The 18130-nt window shown below is 35.2% G+C and overlaps 1 protein-coding gene across 1 annotated transcript in view; it reads right to left on the bottom strand.

Annotated features, from left to right (window-relative positions):
- ANKFN1 (ankyrin repeat and fibronectin type III domain containing 1) overlaps positions 1-18130 on the bottom strand; it is a 325952-nt gene that overhangs the window by 163990 nt on the left and 143832 nt on the right. Inside the window, exons 2-3 of the mRNA XM_031966442.1 lie at positions 16518-16652; positions 534-735 (exon numbers count right to left, since the gene is read on the bottom strand). Of these exons, the coding sequence (XP_031822302.1) occupies positions 534-719 (186 nt within the window). The 5' untranslated portion in view covers positions 720-735; positions 16518-16652. The remainder of the gene's footprint in view (positions 1-533; positions 736-16517; positions 16653-18130) is intronic.

Genomic DNA, 18130 nt, shown 5'->3' with positions numbered 1-18130 from the left:
ATGAGTTTAAGTTGTCTAATTATTGAATTTTAAAAAGCATTTCTTTATGTTTCTTTTTTCTCCAATGCCATTTCTCCCATGCCATATACTCTCATTCAGGTTGTCTATACATCATTTCCATACCTTGGCATTAGCTTGTAAAAACCTGGAGGTTTCTACCTGATATATGACTTTTGTTTATGCTATAGATCTGCTTGCAGTTTTTAACAAATTCACTACAATCTTCTATAATTGAAAAAATATGTCTTGCTTCAGAGAATCTGTTTAAAATGCCATTTTTGTAACAACCAAACTGGTACTTTCAGAGACCTGACAGTGAAATGAAGAGCCAGGGACAGCTGAAGGATTGATAGACAACAAAAAGTTAGTATCTTCTGCTTTTATGCCCCCTCCTTGTTTAGTCTTGGGGCTATTTCAGTGTGGCTAACAAATGTTATTGCCCAAAGCTAAGCTGATCCATTCTAGAACCTTTAGCGCCCCAAGCAAAATAACCAAGAATACCCAATTGAGAACAGAAGCAAGAAATTTTTTACCACAGATGTCTTTCTAAGGCTTAGTCGGTCAGTTCTTGCTCTGAAATATGCCTCATCAAAGGAAGAATGACTCCCCTTAAGTTTTTCAGAAAGATTCCGATAGAGGCGTTTTGCAGCATTAGGAGAAGATGGAGCACTGTTCTTTTTAGTCTGGGAAAGATGTAGATTCTGCATTTGCTGGGTCATTTTCACGTGGCTGGTCCTAAGGGGAAGGAAATAATATAATTTGTATTTTCACCTTTTATGCTTTCAAAGAATTAAAAAAAAAAACCCATCAGACTTTCATTTGCTATGTGGTTTCAAAATCACAATCTTATAGTACTATTATCTAATGTATACTTAGCAATAGCATTTAAGTAAGTAGATTTACATATACATATACGTATATATGTATATGGTTTTCATGCTTCTCTATATCAAGGCAACAAGTGATGAGCCCCATTTGATCGCTTCTTGATCCCCCCCACCCTGTAGATTAAAAAATGTGATCATTACTGTAACAGCCAGGTCTCCATTAGTGCAAATAACAATTCCCATGAAGTAGAATGTGGATATATTTGAATTCCCACTATTTGAAATTATAATTAGTATATTTTCATTGATTACAATCTAATGTGAATGCAGCATGATTTCAAATAATGCAACCATTTCACAAGATTCTCTATTTGTGTTAATTGGTATCTAGGTGTACTTATTGACTATAGCATGATAACTATGTATAATTATGCACCTAGATACTGTAACTATGTAATTGTAACTATGTCCACATGTAACTATACAATTCTACCTGATTTATAAGTTTAATAATCCAGTAAAAAAAGATATAAAATTAGACCTTATACTTTTGGAATCCTATCATGGTCTTTATTACCCTTTTTAGCTATTCAATAACCATCCTTTTAATGATGTTTTAGAATTTTGCTAGTCAAGCTCATTGGTTTACTGTTTGGGCTCTCTCTCTCTCTCTCTCTCTCTCTCTCTCTCTCTCTCTCTCTCTCTGTTTCTCTGTCTGTCACTGTCTCTGTCTCTTTCCCCCTTCTCTCTTCTTCTCTCCTTTTCCCTTCCTCTCTCCCTCCACTCTGCCTCTCTTCCCCCTCTATCTCTCCATCTCCGTCTTTGTCTCTGCTCTCTCTGTGTATGTCTTTCTCTTTCCTCTCAAGTGGGACATTTGTTCTTCAATCCAATATATCCCCCCCTTTTTTTTGCAGTCTTCTAAGGAACCAAAACTGACAGCATTTTGATTTTGGTATCCAAAGTCAAAGTTAATTTGGCCCAGGTGACTATGTTTTTACTTATCAAATTAATTCCATTAATTTCGTCATACTTTTGTCCTTATTAACTCTATGATCATTATCATTAACAGAAAAAAAATAGAAACAAAATAGATTGAAAGACTACCTTTTCCCTTTCATAAGTAATCATCACCTCAAACAATCTGAATATCTTTCCCTCCTTTGATTTTCCTTTTTTTTCTTCAATATAGCATTAACAAAAACAAGCAAATTCATGTGTATATTTGTGTATCTATAAACTTAATTTTCTTTGCTAGCCATAGCTTATTCCAAGCTTTTCATCCTTAGGAATAATTCTTATTCTTTTATTTTCTAAACATTTCTTTAAAAAAAATCCAAATTATATGCTTTGTGTATTTCTGTTGACCTCTTTAGACAACTCCCTTTGTTCCTTCTTACTCTCTTGGTCCTGAGTCTCAATAGCTCATATTTGGAATATTATGTTTTTTTTTTATTTAATAGCCTTTTATTTACAGGTTATATGTATGAGTAACTTTACAGCATTAACAATTGCCAAACCTCTTGTTCCAATTTTTCACCTCTTACCCCCCACCCCCTCCCCCAGATGGCAGGATGACCAGTAGATGTTAAATATATTAAAATATAAATTAGATACACAATAAGTATACATGACCAAACTATTATTTCACTGTACAAAAAGAATCAGACTCTGAAATATTGTACAATTAGCTTGTGAAGGAAATCAAAAATGCAGGTGGGCATAAATATAGGGATTGGGAATTCAATGTAATGGTTTTTAGTCATCACCCAGAGTTCTTTCTCTGGGCGTAGCTGGTTCAGTTCATTACTGCTCCATTGGAAATGATTTGGTTGATCTCATTGCTGAGGATGGCCAGGTCCATCAGAACTGGTCATCATATAGTATTGTTGTTGAAGTATATAATGATCTTCTGGTCCTGCTCGTTTCACTCAGCATCAGTTCGTGTAAGTCTCTCCAGGCCTTTCTGAAATCATCCTGTTGGTCATTTCTTACAGAACAATAATGGAATATTGTGTTAATCTCTAAAGCAGCATCCTTGATTCCATTCTCTCTCTAATCCAACTCACTATGTACAATACTTCCAGATTGGCCTTATTAAACTGTCCCTTACAACCACTGATCCAAAGTGCTTAGTGGCTTCTTCATTGTATCCCTTGGTATTTGGATAAACATAATCTTCCTTAGCATGGCAGTTAAATTTCTCTCAACAGAGATGCCAAAAACAGCCAGCAGGCTGGTCTAACCAGATTAAAATATAATTGTAAAATTGGAATATAGGTAACAAAATAAAAATACAATAGAACATAGAAAATCTTAATACAGTGGTATCCTAGTACTTATCCTTAATTGATTTCAGAAAGCATGAATGGCAAAAAAAAAAAAAAAGAAAAAAAAGACTAGAACCAAATGATTTTTTCCCATAAGGAGCACATCTCTAGTCCGCAGCCTATCTCTCCCCAAATTTCCCTAAGGGACAAGTGGGGCTTCCAGCTGGGAAGAAACAAGCCAGCCCAGTCAGTCTTCTCTCTTCTTGATTCAGCTCACTTTCTGAGAGGATCTGTGACCTTTATCCTCTTCCCTCCACCCCACACTGTTGAAGCTTCCTTAGGGGCTTGAATTAGCTGCTGCCTCAGCTGCTGTCACCTGGGCTCCTCCTGCTGCTTCTGTTGCTTCTTTTACTGAGTATCCAGTTGCTCCTTGCCCCTTCCAGAACTACTATTTTGGGAGCCAGAAGACTATACCTCCAATCACATTGTCCTACAGGTCCTGAAACCTTTCTGCTACGTGCACAGCCAACCCAAGAGTCCTGTACACTGAACCTTTACTGGGAAGGAGCTGCCAATGGAGAAGGTAATAGCAATAGCATCAAGGGCTGGGTAGTATACCCTGGTCAACCTCATATCCCTACTGCTCAACCAAGACAACAACTAGGTGTGACAAGTGCTGAGGAAATATCAAGTGGTAAAGCATTTTTTCTTGTTAAAATGCATTGAAGCAAAATGCTGAGTTACCACCATATATAGTTTCTTAAGTCAATACATGGACCAAAGTTATTCTTATATCAATAGCTTAATGTTACTCATTTTTTATTTAAGTTTGAAACCATTGCCCTACAATTTAGCCCCTACTTACAGTATCTGCTCAACTTTATTTATTAGTATTCCCTTATACAAATCCTCTTTAGTGGAATTGAATTTTATTTTGGTCCTTGAGTGTTACATGAGCATTACCAGTTCCATGCCTTTTCTCAAAGCATTCCCTCTGCCAACCTACCAAAAACACTTTAATGAATAGATGATAGACTGACAGAAAGACAGATAGCTAGAAGATAGATATGTTGAGTCTTTATTAAGTGTTTATAATATTCCAGATACAAGTGTAAATATTACTAATATAAATACAAATAAGATGATTCTTGTCTTCAAAAAGTTTACATTTCAATAGGGAGGAGATAAAGAATAAGAGAAAGGGAGAAAAACTAAGGATACTTCCATTACTGTTAATATAGTCTATATTCTTGTGATTATTGATAGGCAGTTGATTATATAATTTTAAATACTAGAATTTAGGTAACATCTTCAGTCCTCTATGAAACTATCTTCAAAAAATCAACTTATGACATGATAGCTATGAGAAACTCTGTTGTGATTCTTGAAAGAGAGCTATTCAGATCTTAGAAGTGCGAGACTGAAGACCTTTTTCTTTTAAGGGGCAGGAGTAAAGAGAGAAACAATGAAAATTGTTCCATTTCTCAAGCAAAGAAGATGTCACTTCATGACAAAAAAGGAAATAACTTGTCTTTGACCTCAGGAAATTATGGTAGTGAATAAAATAATATTGAAAAGATTCCTGAGTTGCTTAAAAATAGGCTTTGGATAAATAGGAATGATAAAACAAATGGCATTGTAATAAATCAAATATCAATTCATTGCCTATTATGTACCAGATATATTCATTTAGGGTTCTTCTTTTACTCTGCTCATGTCATAAGCCTGTCTTATTCAACTAATTAGTCACTGTCTACTTGGTTAATGGAGAGCTACTTTTGTTGTTCTGCTTTTGGTTTGATAGACAGAGCACAGGGCCCCAAAGTCCTGGCTTCAGACAGTTAGTAACTGTGTGACTCTGGGTAAGTCACTTTACCCTGTTTGCCTCAATTTACTCATCTGTAAAACAGGTTAGAGAAAGAAATAGTAATCCACTACAGTATCTTTGTCAAGAATATCCCAAATGGGGTCACAAAAAGTCAAAAATAATGAAAATGACTTTACAACAAAAACAAATGTTTTTTTTTCTTTTTTTATTTGCTCTTTATGATTGGGGAGAGGAGATGATGAGTGTGAATGAGAACTATATTGGGAAACAAAGGTGATGTGAAAGCAAAAGATATCAACAATTAAAAAAAACCCAGGCAATTCACATAAAAGTGATTATCTACAGAGCAATGTGGTAGATGATTCCAAGACAAAACTCCAAATAACCCTGGCCTTCAAGTTTACCTTTTAGTCAAACAGGACAAAGTAAAATAGTTAGGCATAATAGGGGAGGTTTGAAAATTGTACATTTTATACATTATTGATATCCTTTCTCCCCTTCTCCATCAGTATAAAAGGATTGATTTATCACAGAATACATAGCTATAGTTTTCCTTTCACATACTGGGGATTAGGGATACAGTGCTCTTGAGATCTGGAAAATTCACAAAAAAATTTTTGTCCCTTTCTTCATACCAGAGAAGTCTGAATTATTGTCTTTATTTTTTCTATGGGGTGTTTACAATACATTATTGCACAATTTGATATCATATAATACAATACATATATCTTATGCATTTCTGAGTTTCTATACTTTTAATGTGTTGTCTGGTAACTTTTGCATGTCATCTGTGACTTCTGCAAAATTCCAAAAAAATTCCCATTTAATTTTGTATGTTGACCTGTGAAACCATGATGAGGAAAATCACAATGTGGAATGGCTAACTGTATATGCTAAGAAGAACGACAAATATCTGGGCCATGGTCCCATGCTGATGCCATCTGACCTTTCATTGTGGTACTCCAAGCTTCTGCTCTAGAACCATGGACTTCTCATTGGTGAGCATTTGTATACTACATTATAGAGTAAGATTCATCCCATTCCAAGCTCCTTTTATATCAGTATCCATATCTGTCTCAGAATCCCTAGCTTTCCTTCTGGAACCTTTGTCTTTGGGTTGATAAACACTTGCTATCTTTATTCCAGGCACAGACCTACCATGCTCCTATCTAGGTATCTTCTATATATATGTACCATTCCTCCCTCTTATTCTCTGTCTTTTTCTAATTCTAAAAACAGTAATCGGGTCAACACTGCCAAAACACTCCTCTCTGGTCACCACTTTCCTATATATGTTGTTTTCTCTTATTAGAATATAAGCTCTTTCTTTGTAGTGGCCAGAAACTGGAAACTGAGTGGATGCCCATCAAATGGAGAATGGCTGAATAAATTGTGGTATATGAATATTATGGAGTATTATTGTTCTATAAGAGATGACCAGCAGGATGATTTCAGAAAGGCCTGGAGAGACTTATATGAACAGATGCTGAGTAAAATGAGAAGGACCAGCAGATCATTATTTACTTCAACAACAATACTATATGATGATCAATTCAGATGGATGTGGCCATCTTCAATAACGAGATAAACCAAATCAGTTCTAATGGAGCAGTAATGAACTGAACCAGCTATATCCAGCAAAAGAACTCTGGGAGATGACTATGAACCACTACATAGAATTCCTAATCCCTCTATTTTTGTCTGCCTGCACTTTTGATTTCCTTCACAGGCTAATTGTACACTATTTCAAAGTCCAATTCTTTTTGTACAGCAAAATAACTGTTTGGACATGTATACATATATTGTATTTAACTTGTACTTCAACATATTTAACATGTATTGGTCAACCTGCCATCTGGGGGAAGGGGTGGAGGGAAGGAGGGGAAAAGTTGGACAAAAGGTTTTGCAATTGTCAATGCTAAAAAATTACCCATGCATATATCTTGTAAATAAAAAGCTATAATAAAAAAAAGAATATAAGCTCTTTGAAGATAATGACTATCTTGCTTGCTTAAATTTGTATTTCCAGTACTTAACACAGGATCTAGTACATAGTAAAACACTTAATAAATCTAAATAAGTGCTATTCATTCATTCATTCATTCATTCACTGTTGTTTCTGTTTGTGTATTGAGCCTTAGGAGGTTGTTAACTAACTCTGGATCCTGACTCTGGGAGAGGGCAATATATAACTCAAAGGCATAAAACTTTAATATTAGATTCCAAGGATTATAGCATCCCTGCAGAAGAACTTTCCCAGGACTCCAATCATTCCCTGAAAGTGACCATTAATTCAGTGACCATCATTCAGTTCTAGTTTGATGAGTCAGTGATGCATTTCAATTGACTTTAAAATATTTTAAAAATTTTTCTGAACTTGACAAACATTAATAAAAATAAACATTTGCATTTATAAAGAACAGAAAAAAGTATATATGAAATTTAAAATTTTACTATATACATTTTTAAAAAGCATTTACTAAGTTCAACAAGTTATTTCCAAAGCTGCCTCAGTTGTTTCTATTGCCTTCTGAACCATTAGATTTCTTCTGTAGAATTTTCTAAATTCTTCATTGATGTTCTTTCTTTCTTTCTTTTTTTCTTTCTTTCTTTGATATTGCTATTACTAACCCAGGCCCCAAATTCTCTCTCTCTCTCAACAAAAACTCTTCTTTGGGACAAATAAGCATCATTAAGCAAAAACAAAAACAAAAATAAAAAACCCTTACACATTGACCATGTCTGAGAATGTCTAATTAAGCTTCTCCAATATGTTGTGCCTCTATCAAGAGGTCAGTAACATGCTTCATTATTAGTGGTCGTGAGTCATGGTTGGTCATTGATTTGATATAGATTCTAAAGTCATTCCCAGCACTAGAATCATTGTTTCATTGTATAAATTGTTCTTGATTCTCCTAATGTTATATTGTACCAGTTTCTACAAGTCTTTTCAGCTTTCTCTGAATCTCTCCTTCTTATCATATAACATTAAACATGTTTCACCTCCTCTTTAAAACATTGCAGATGATACTTTCAGATCCTACCTACTGTTTTAAGAAATATATTTATTGCTAAACTTAACTTTAACAAAAACATCATTAATAAACATTATATTTTGTATTTTCTGCACTTACTGATATAAATGCCTGATTTTTATTTTTTGTTATTAATATGGTCTACCTTGCACATGGACTTTCTAATATTGAGCCAGCCTTACATTTTTGCCAAAAATCTAATTCTTTTAGATAATCTTCTGTAAACTCTTTGTTAATATTTTATTAAATATTTTGTATTGATACTCATTAGGAATATTGGTGTATAGTTTTCTTTCTTTGCTTTTTTTTTTTTACTGGTTTAGCATCATAACCTTGAAGGAATTTGGTTGAATTAGCTCTTTTCCCTCCCTTTTGAAAATGGTTTACATGGTAATAGAATTCATTGAGTTAAGTAGCTAATTTCTTGTTCTGTTCACCTGGACCTTTAAATATTTTTGTAAATATTAATCAGTTTGTTGGCATAAAATTGAGTAAAAAAATTTAAAGAACTATTTCCTTTATTTCTTTATTTGTTGTTCTACTTTTTCATTTTTTAAATGGCAATTTAATTTTTTCTATCTCCTTTAAAAATAAGATAAGCTAACTATTATTTTCTTAGGTTTCCATTTTCAAAACACCTTTTCCCTAATGTTAATTATCAATACAAAACTTTTTTTTTGTTTTAGCTTCCAATTTGATTAATCTCTCTCTCTCTCTCTCTCTCTCTCTCTCTCTCTCTCTCTATATATATATATATATATATATATATCTCCCTCTCTTCCTTCCTCCCTCCTTCCTTTCCCTCTCTTCCTCCTTCCCTCCCTCCTTTTCCCCCTCTCCCTCCCTTCCTCCCCGCCCCCCCCATTGGGATTAAGTGATTTTGCCCAGAGTCACACATCTAGATCAAATTTGAACTCAGGTTCTTCTGACTTCAGGGCTGGAGCTCTATCCACTGTGCCACCTCGCTGCCCCTTTCTCTGCTTTTTAAACTAATAAAACTGTGTCCAGACTCTGAATTTATTTTTTATAAATTCCCTCTATGAACCTTGAAGTTGTTATAATTTTGAAGAGAAATTTGTTTTTTTTTTCTTTCCCTATTAGAATATAAGTACTTCATTATTGTTTAGACCATTCCAGTTGATCAGGTATATTTAAGTAGGTAATACATTTGTATATATTTAATATAGAAATATAGTCATCTTTCTAGCTTTTCTCTTAACTATTGTGTTTGCAGTTCAATTTTTTTTTTAATCTAGGCTCCAGTCTTTTCATCAGAAATAACTGAAAATTCATTCCATTAAAAATAATTTTCAGCCTTTCAGTCTGTTAATTTTAGTTGTAAATTATTATCTTTTACTTATGAGAGTATCATATTCCAAGCTTTTTCTATCTTTTAAAGTAGTTGATAGCAAGTCTTGTGTAATCCTTACATTATTTGTTTGGTAGTTGTATTTTTTCTCTCTGACTTCATGCAGTAAATTTTCTTTGTTCTGAAAGCTCTAGATTTTTGGCTCACATATTCCTGGGACTTTTTAATTAGGAGTTTCCTTCAGAAAGTGACCAATGTATTCTTTCTAATTTTACTTTGTCATCTGGTTGTTTAAATCTAAGTAGTTTTCAAAAAAAGATTTATTGAAACATTATTTATCCAAGAAGTGGTTCCCACTTATTCTTTCTCCTCCTGGGGGGTGATTGAATCTAGTCAATTGCTTGAGTTTAGGGGTTTTCAGATGAAGATGATTAGGTATCCATACTATGTCAAGTACTCATATGGTGAGTATTGAGGAGCAGATAAGCACTAGGCTTTTAAGGTAAATTTAATCAGGAAAATGGAGAAAGTTGATGTTTTTGTACCAATCAACATTGGGATTTGATTGAAGAGTAGTCACAGCACTACATGTGGTAAGAGATTGGGAGGCTAAATATGGGGGTGGTGAGAGTCTAAACTTTTTTTTTCTTTTCTTTAAATGATAGCTTGGGAGCTCTAATTATTCTTAAATGGCCTCTCCTTGCTCTGGTTTCCAAGTTAATTGGCTTTGATAGTAGACACTTTTTATTTTTTTTCTTCTTCTTCTTTTTTCTTCTTCTTTTTCTTCTTCTTCTTCCTCTTTTTCTTCTTCCTCCTCCTCTTCTCCTCCTCCTCTTTCTCCTCTTCCTCCTCCTCCTCCTCCTCTTCTTCTTCTTCATTTTACTCTAATATTTCTTTTTGTTTCATGAAATAATCAATTTTTGTTTGATCTGTTCATTTTTCAGGGAGTCCATCATTTAAAGATTTTTTTAAAGTTTCTATTCTATTTATTCTCTTTCCAATTATTTTCTCCAAAACTTTCATTTCATATGTAATTATCTCTTGCTTCATTTTCCCCAGGAACTCTTAGAGTTCTTAGGTTCAAGTCAATTTTCTTTCCTCTGAGGCTTTACTTTCAATTGTAGCATTATTCTCTTCTGGGTATTCCTTTTAGGTGACTCCTGACTCATGTTATAACTTCATACTGTTCATTGTTTTCTTTTGTTGACTCAGATTTCTAATCCTACTTTCTCAATTGAGTTTTTGTGTCAGGGCAGGAGTTCTATTCCCTCCTATCACTTTTAATGAGGATGTAAGAACATTTAAGTATTGGCCTTCATTTTCAGAGTTTTAAAATCTGTTTCTACTTTTCCTTGATGTATCTTCTCTCAGATAGCATTCAGGCTTTAGTATCTCTGGTCAAAACTCTATGGTCAATTGTTTCCTATCACATTACTGCTTTAGGTTTCCATCCTCAGAATGAGGGTGGAATTTGGGTTCTTTCTAGTCTGGTTACTTATATGGTCTTCCATTGCACACTAGTGTTTTCTCCTACTTGGGCTTCTGTTCTGGTCTTCTAGGCTTTTTGCTGACTTTCTTGGTGGGATCCTTCTAGGTCTAGTTATTTAATTCTTGCTGTCTTTTATATATTCCAGAGCTGGGTTGTGATGACTGTGCTAGCACCCAGGAACACCCCAGAATCAGTTAGAGTCAGGATAAGCAAAAGTCTTTAGTCTTTATTTTTGGTCTTTAGATGCAGGATTGAACAGGATGGAAACAGAATCTCCTCGACCGCCTTCTCCCTCGTCTATCACCAAAATGTGACTCTAGCTAGTCTTACTCCACCCCCTAGTCACTCCTACAATGTATACACCAATATTTGTTCTGTATACACCAATCATTGAGCCAGCACAGGATAGTGGGAAGGACCATTTTCCAAGCATATGCCCATAGAGTATTGTCCAATCGGTAGTTAGCCTCAAGTGCTTGGCAGTCCTGACCTCAGTGCATCAACTCAATAGTTTCAGCCCTCTACACTGGATGAAGAAGTTAACTAATGTGTTTTATTGGATTCTTGATCATTATTTTATCTGGTGACTTTTTTAGATCATTGCCAGAGTTAATGTGGGAGTTTGGTTCCTTCATGAACTTTTGCAGTTTGACTTTTACAGTTAATTGAAAAGTGTAATAGTCTATATGGGTGACCAATTTTAAAACTATTAAAATTTAATAAAATATACTTTGTATATGAACACCATGGGATATAATTTTATTTATTAGCCAAACTATTGTGGAGCTTTGCTCAAAGGGCAATCAAACTGTGAATACCCTTGGTCTAGCACTACCACTACTAGGTCTATATTCCAAAGACACCATTAAAAAAAAAAAGGATCCACAAATACAAAAATATTTATAGTAGCTCTTTTTTTGTGACAGCAAAGAATTAGAAATTGAGAAGTTTCCAATCAATTGGGAATACTATTGTTTTATAAGAAATAATGTATAGGTAGATTTCAGAAAAATCTCGAAAGACTTCTATGAATTGATTCTGAGTAAAGTGAGCAGCACCAGGAGACCATTGTATACAGTAAAAACAACATTGTGTTATGATCAACTGTGATAGACTTAGCACTTCTCAGCAATATAATGATCTAAGACTATTCTAAAAATATCATGATGGAAAACTGTTATCTACAGCCAGAGAAAGAACTGTGGAGTCTGAATGCAAATCAGAACATACTGTGTACACCTTTTTTTGTGGTTTTCTCTTTTGTTCTGTTTCTTCTTTCACAACTTCACTAATGTTGAAATATGTTTGACATGATTGCACATGCATAACCTACATCATATTGCTTTCCATCTTGGAAATGGAGGAAGGAGGAAGGAGAGAAAAATTTGCAATCAAAAATCTTATAAAAATGAATGATGAAAACTAGCTTTACATGTAATTGGAAAAAATGAAATGTTTTTACAAGAAATAACAAAAATCGATTCTGGAAAAAAACCATGAAAAATTATTCTATTAAAAAAAAGAAAATTTGGAAGTTCATTTACATCTACACACACACACACACACACACACACACACACACACATACACACACACGTGTGCATCTGCTAAGGCAGACATATGCCTTAGGAGCACAATTAGACATATCAATTATTAATGACCCACCTTTCCTCAAGATGAGAAATTTCTATCAGAAGAGTTGTTTCAGCTTAGTACATATGACAATTATCTTGTTACTTCAATTGTGTTTGACTTTCTGTGATCCCATTTGGGGCATGAGGAAACTGATTTGCTCAGGATCATACCATTAATAAGAGCTTGAAGTCATTTTTAAACTCAGGAGGATGAGTTTTTCTGACTACAGAGCCATCGTTCTATCCATTGTGCCATCCAGCCTCCTTATCTATAACTTAGAGATTGAGTTAGTTTTCTGAGATATTTGGAAATTAAATTACTCAAGGTCATACGTATTAAAGACAGAATTCTAACCCAGATCTTTAGACTAAAAATCCAAATCTTTATTCACTATAGCAGCTGTCTCCTCTAGAATGAACATGCATAATGCTTGGCACATATTAGATACTAAATAAATATTAGGGGTGGAGAAGGAAGGGAAAAATATAAAAACACACCAAGAATAAAAGAAAAGTTAGAAAGAAACATTAAAGCAGAATAGCTTTGAAAACAATATTAGTACTTTACATAGTTTTTTTTTTTTTAAAGTAAACTGTGAAATGTAAGTTGTAATGAATCCTTTTGGTATGTGTTATATTATATAAGTGGAAATGTTCTTTTTTGTTATTGTTAAGTATTTAAGTTCAAAATGAATAAAAATATTTTTGTTTGATTCTGGGTTTTTTGTTTGTTTTTTGTTCTTTGAGTTTAGACGAATGCTAATTTCTTCTGCTTCTCTTTAGTACATTCTGATTTACCTGGATGTGGAAATGCTTTTTCAGAGATACATAACAAACAAAGGCTACATAAATTGGATAGGGAAGATAGATTTTTCATCCTTTGGAGAGCAAGGATTATTTCATTTTTCTGCTTGTGTTACCAATGCCTAAGACAATGCTTTGCACAATTTTGCCTCTAAATTTTTTATTTTTATTGGTATAGAAAATTCCTGGTAAGAAGCCCTATCTTCTAAAGCAGAGTAGCAACTACTTTGCAATTTATAATTTTATAGAGCTGTCCTAGATGAGAGATTAATGGCCTTCCTCAGTGTCATGGCCAGGATGTATCAGAGGTAAATTTTGAATGCAAGTTCTTGAGTCCAAGGCTAATTCCCTATTCACTACAATGGCCTGCTTTTTGCCATGTATATAAAAGGCAATGAATACATGCTTCTAAAGTAGAATCGGACCCAACAGAGTCTTCTATGTGGTGGTCAGGTAGTCTACTTAGCTTTTGGTTCAAAGAATTGGAATGATAATTTTGAATTTTCAATGTACCTTTTCTCTAACTATTTAACTTTAACTTATGGGCCTAAGTTTTCTCACCTATAAAATGAATGGGTTTGAGTAGGTGATTACCACATCATAAAGAAATTTATGACAATGTACCCCATCAAGTATAAAAGGACCAGTATGATTATTGATAGGGACAAAGTAATGTATAGAGAGGGAAAACAACAATAACAATGCTTTCCTAGGAACTGGAAGGCTTGGATTTCACTTCTGGCTCTGCCATTAACTGGATTTTGATATTGGACAGATCACTTTGGCTTTCCAGATTTCATGTCTTTTCTTATAAAAATGATGCTTTAGTTACAATAATCCCTAAGGTCTGATGAATGATAATTATATTAATCAAATAACTGAAGAATCAGGAATCATATCCCTAACTCCCTGTTGATTGATCTAATAATTGGATCAAAAAAAAGCTATAAAGCATTATGGAAATCATCATGATAACAGCTAACAATAGCTAGCCTTGACACGGTTTTAAGGTTTGCAAAACACTTTACAAATATTATCCCCCTTGAGGCTCATAAAAAAACCTATGAAGTATTCATAATTTTACAGATGAGGAAACTGAGGCAGACAGTGGTTAACTAACTTGTTCAGGGTCAAATAGTTGTCAAGTATCTGAGGTCAAATTTGAACTCAAGTTTTCCTGATCTCAGGAATAATGTTCTATCCACTGGGCCACCAAGATGACAAGAACATCTTCTTCCATTTATCACAGAATTTTCAGGTTAGAAAGGACTACTCCAATGCAATTTAGTTCCACCCTTATAAAAGAATTCCCCCTGCAAGAGGGAATTACCACTGAGAAGTCATCCCATCTTGATCTGAAGACCTCTAATGAAGGGGAGCCTGCTACTCCCTATTGTGTTCCAGTTTTGAATAGTCTTAATAAATTGATTGGAAGGTTTTTTCATAAAGCAAATATTGTCTTTTTGAGGTCAAATGGAGTTTCTACTCCCTTTTCCAGGTGGTATCCTTCCAAATACCTGGATACAGATATATTTGACCTCCCTGAATCTTCTCTTCTCCAAGCTAAACATTCTCAGTTCTTTCAATACATCCTCATATGAATGAATGAATGGCTGACTAAATGAAATACTCACTATGTTCCAATCACCATGCTAAAGGCTGGAGATAAAAAAATATATATAAAAGTAAGACAAACCTAACTTTAAATTAGTTTGCATTCTGATATAAGGAAGGTCTCATTTGTAAGTCATAAGGAAAGGTGTGTTCATCCTTACAATTCAGTGTTAAAGCAAATAGTATTTCATTTTCACAGATAGTAAGACATTTGACAATGCCAAGTACTTCGGTAGCAAGAACTTTGCTTTCCAGGTCTTCAGTAGCTATGGCTACAGCATCTCTAGGAACAATTGTCAGCTTCTAAAGTCACATTTCATGAACTTCAGGCCTGTTTTCATCTTAGATACTATTCTTTGGAAATTTTCCAGCTCATTAATCTTTATCATGTGTATCTCTGGATCTTTCAGATCAAAGTGGAGAATGGCATGGCCCTTATGATCAATAGCACATGGTTGCTGGGATTCTATGCAAAGCTGGGCTTCTCTTATGAGAATCAACCTCAAATTTTCCATCTTTAGTTGCTAACTATTCACATTTTGAGAAACATGGTGTTCTCTGTTCCTAAGTAATCTATCTTTTGTCCTAATCAGGATTCATAGCCACATCTTTGTCTTTACAGCCAAGTGATATACAATAGAGAAAATATACCAAATGAAACCTTCAACTCTACATGACATTTATATGGATTCAGACCTAAAGTATTAGCACAAGAAAGCTGGATTGATGCTTGTACAAAATCTAGAGATAACAGTTCAGACAAAAGCCCATGATAAAGAGGGGAAAGAAGAAGCATTTGTTTTCTCTCATTCCGTTTTCCTTCCATAAAAATGAGCTCCTATCTGTTTTGAAAGGTAAAGGAATTAAGCTTGTTCATTCTTGTGGCCATTTATGGTGGCCACTTTAGGAACATGGCTGGCATTAAGGACAAATAGCACAGCCCACAATGACATTATTGGCCTGCTACACATCCCAGAAGGACAGTAGTCCCCACTATGTGCTCAGTGAATCCCTCTGATCACTGTGTGAATGAAAAAAAAAATCATATTAAAAAATATGAGCCCTGTGATGGTAGAGGACCAAGGCAGAGATTTGCCCACATGCATCTGTTGTGCTGCTATTATCCTGGGTTTTTTTAAACATGTTGTAAACATTACCAGGTTCCTAGCACTAGGTCTGGTCAAATAATTCAGTGCCTGATCACCTAGGATCATTTAAATGCTAGCATTCTAGCTTCCATGCTCAGCTGGCAAACCAGAGTCAGAGAAGCAGCTGTTTGCTCAGATTGGCATTGGTCCTTTTCAGCATTCTGGGACCCAACAGTTAACCTGATCCAACAGGTATTTGATAGATACCTGGAGGAGACTGGGAAATGACAGGGAATGGTAAAATGTAGAGTGGCAGCAGTCTGTTTTTATTCTCAAAGGCATCAACACACATTATTCTAATTCTTGCTGCTCCAAATAATTAAAATATGCATAGATTTCCTCCTTCTTATGCCCCAGTATATCTGTATAGAAATGTATGTCTCCCTGAAGATCTGTGTTTGTGTGTGTGTGTCCTACATACATCACCCCTAGCTAACTCTTTCGAAGATGTATATATCATATCATTAAACATGCATTACCACACATTTTAGAAAACAATGAAAAAAATGACCCAGCAAGCAAATGTTCAACATGATGGGAGAAGGTAATAGGATTTACTTACCAGTTTAGCTTGGATGAGGCAGAAGAGGAACAAGTTGTTGATAATTGTCCAGCGTCTTCATTCAATAAATCACACTGGTTTTGCTTTCGCCTCTGGCTCAGTCTCTGTGCAAAGCAAGTGAACCTCCTTCCTATTCTGCATGAAAAATCAGAAATAAACAGGCTCACTACCCACCAGAGCACAAGTCTATGATTATTGAGGTACTCTCAAAGCAAAACAAAAGAGCAAATGATGCAGAGAGCTAGGGAGAGAGAGAGAGAGAGAGAGAGAGAGAGAGAGAGAGAGAGAGAGAGTGTCAAACAGTTTGGCTCTGATGCTAGGTGTATTCTCGGGACTGCGGCTCTGGGAAGAGTTGATTTCTAAGCCTCTCGCTCATGTAGTCAAGAGATGCCATGACTTCGATGCATGATTTACCTATTGTATCTGTGAGAATTGGCCCGGAAAGTGTGCAACGACTGAAAGGATCATTGAAGGCAAGACTGAATTGTAGTTGATTGTCACTCAGGGGTGACAGCATGTTATCTTTGTGCTAAATTAATAATAGGGAAGGAAAATCATCCAGAGTCTGTGATTACATCTTATAATTCTGAGCTACTGATGAGCTATGACTTTTCTGGGGCCAAGTACCCCCCACTGACCACTGTGATTGCCAGAGGCCAAAGTCCCATTGCCATAAGCTATATCCCCAGCCAAGGAAGATCTGCACTGTTACTTGGCAACTTCCAAGATGAGTGGGGGGGGGGCAACCTTAAGAAGGAAAGACAGCACAATCCAGCCAGTGCTACTAAAATGAAACTTGAGTCCTTGCAAAAGCTAGTCTTGAGGAATTGATTGGAATGCATAGCTTATGACACATTCCTATGGAGAAAATGGACTATTTCAGGAGGAGGGTTCCCTGATGCTTCAATGAAAGAAGCAGCATATGCAAATACCTGACTTCCCACATAACCCAGCTTTGTGGTTTGCAAGTTTAGCCAGCAACCTCTATTGCATTCCCTAGAAAGCTCCAAACAGGGGTATCCTTCACATTTTCCCTAAGATAAAATGGGAAAAGAGCAAAGAGAGTCACCTATAGCTTTTAAGTCACATTGCTCATTAAGTTCATGAATACATACATGTGCATACACACACACATATACACTCACAAATATCCCTAGCAACAGCTTAAAATTAGGTGTCTCAAGCTCTCCATTTAGACTTTATCTTTGCTTACCAAATGCAATGCTGCTTATACTGATGCAGTGCTTTTGGAAACCATATTTAATATTCTTAACTGACAAAATTTTGGCTTTTATTTACCTGGAGGCAAATCAGCCACCAAACTTTGAACGTGATATTCCAACAAAACCAGAGAAAGTTACCTGGTGGCAAACATCAGACTTAAAAGACTAATCAACAAAACCATCATTTAGCAAAGGCAAAGAAAAGACTTCTAAGCTCTCTAAAATGCCTTCCTGGCTTTCAGGGGACATCAGGGCACACTGACAGGGGACTTGGTAAGCACTTCTCAAGTAGTAATCTGAAGGTAGCATTGAGTGACTCATAAAAACTCCCCAATGGTCTTGAGAAGAAAATTACTTATGACTTTTCCTCAGTCCTATCAGCATGACAGA

This window comes from Sarcophilus harrisii, chromosome 4 (assembly GCF_902635505.1).
Source record: "Sarcophilus harrisii chromosome 4, mSarHar1.11, whole genome shotgun sequence".
In the NCBI taxonomy this organism is placed as follows: Eukaryota; Metazoa; Chordata; class Mammalia; order Dasyuromorphia; family Dasyuridae; genus Sarcophilus; species Sarcophilus harrisii.
Note: the sequence above shows the minus strand (reverse complement) of the source record. Positions and strands in the feature narration are given on the sequence as shown.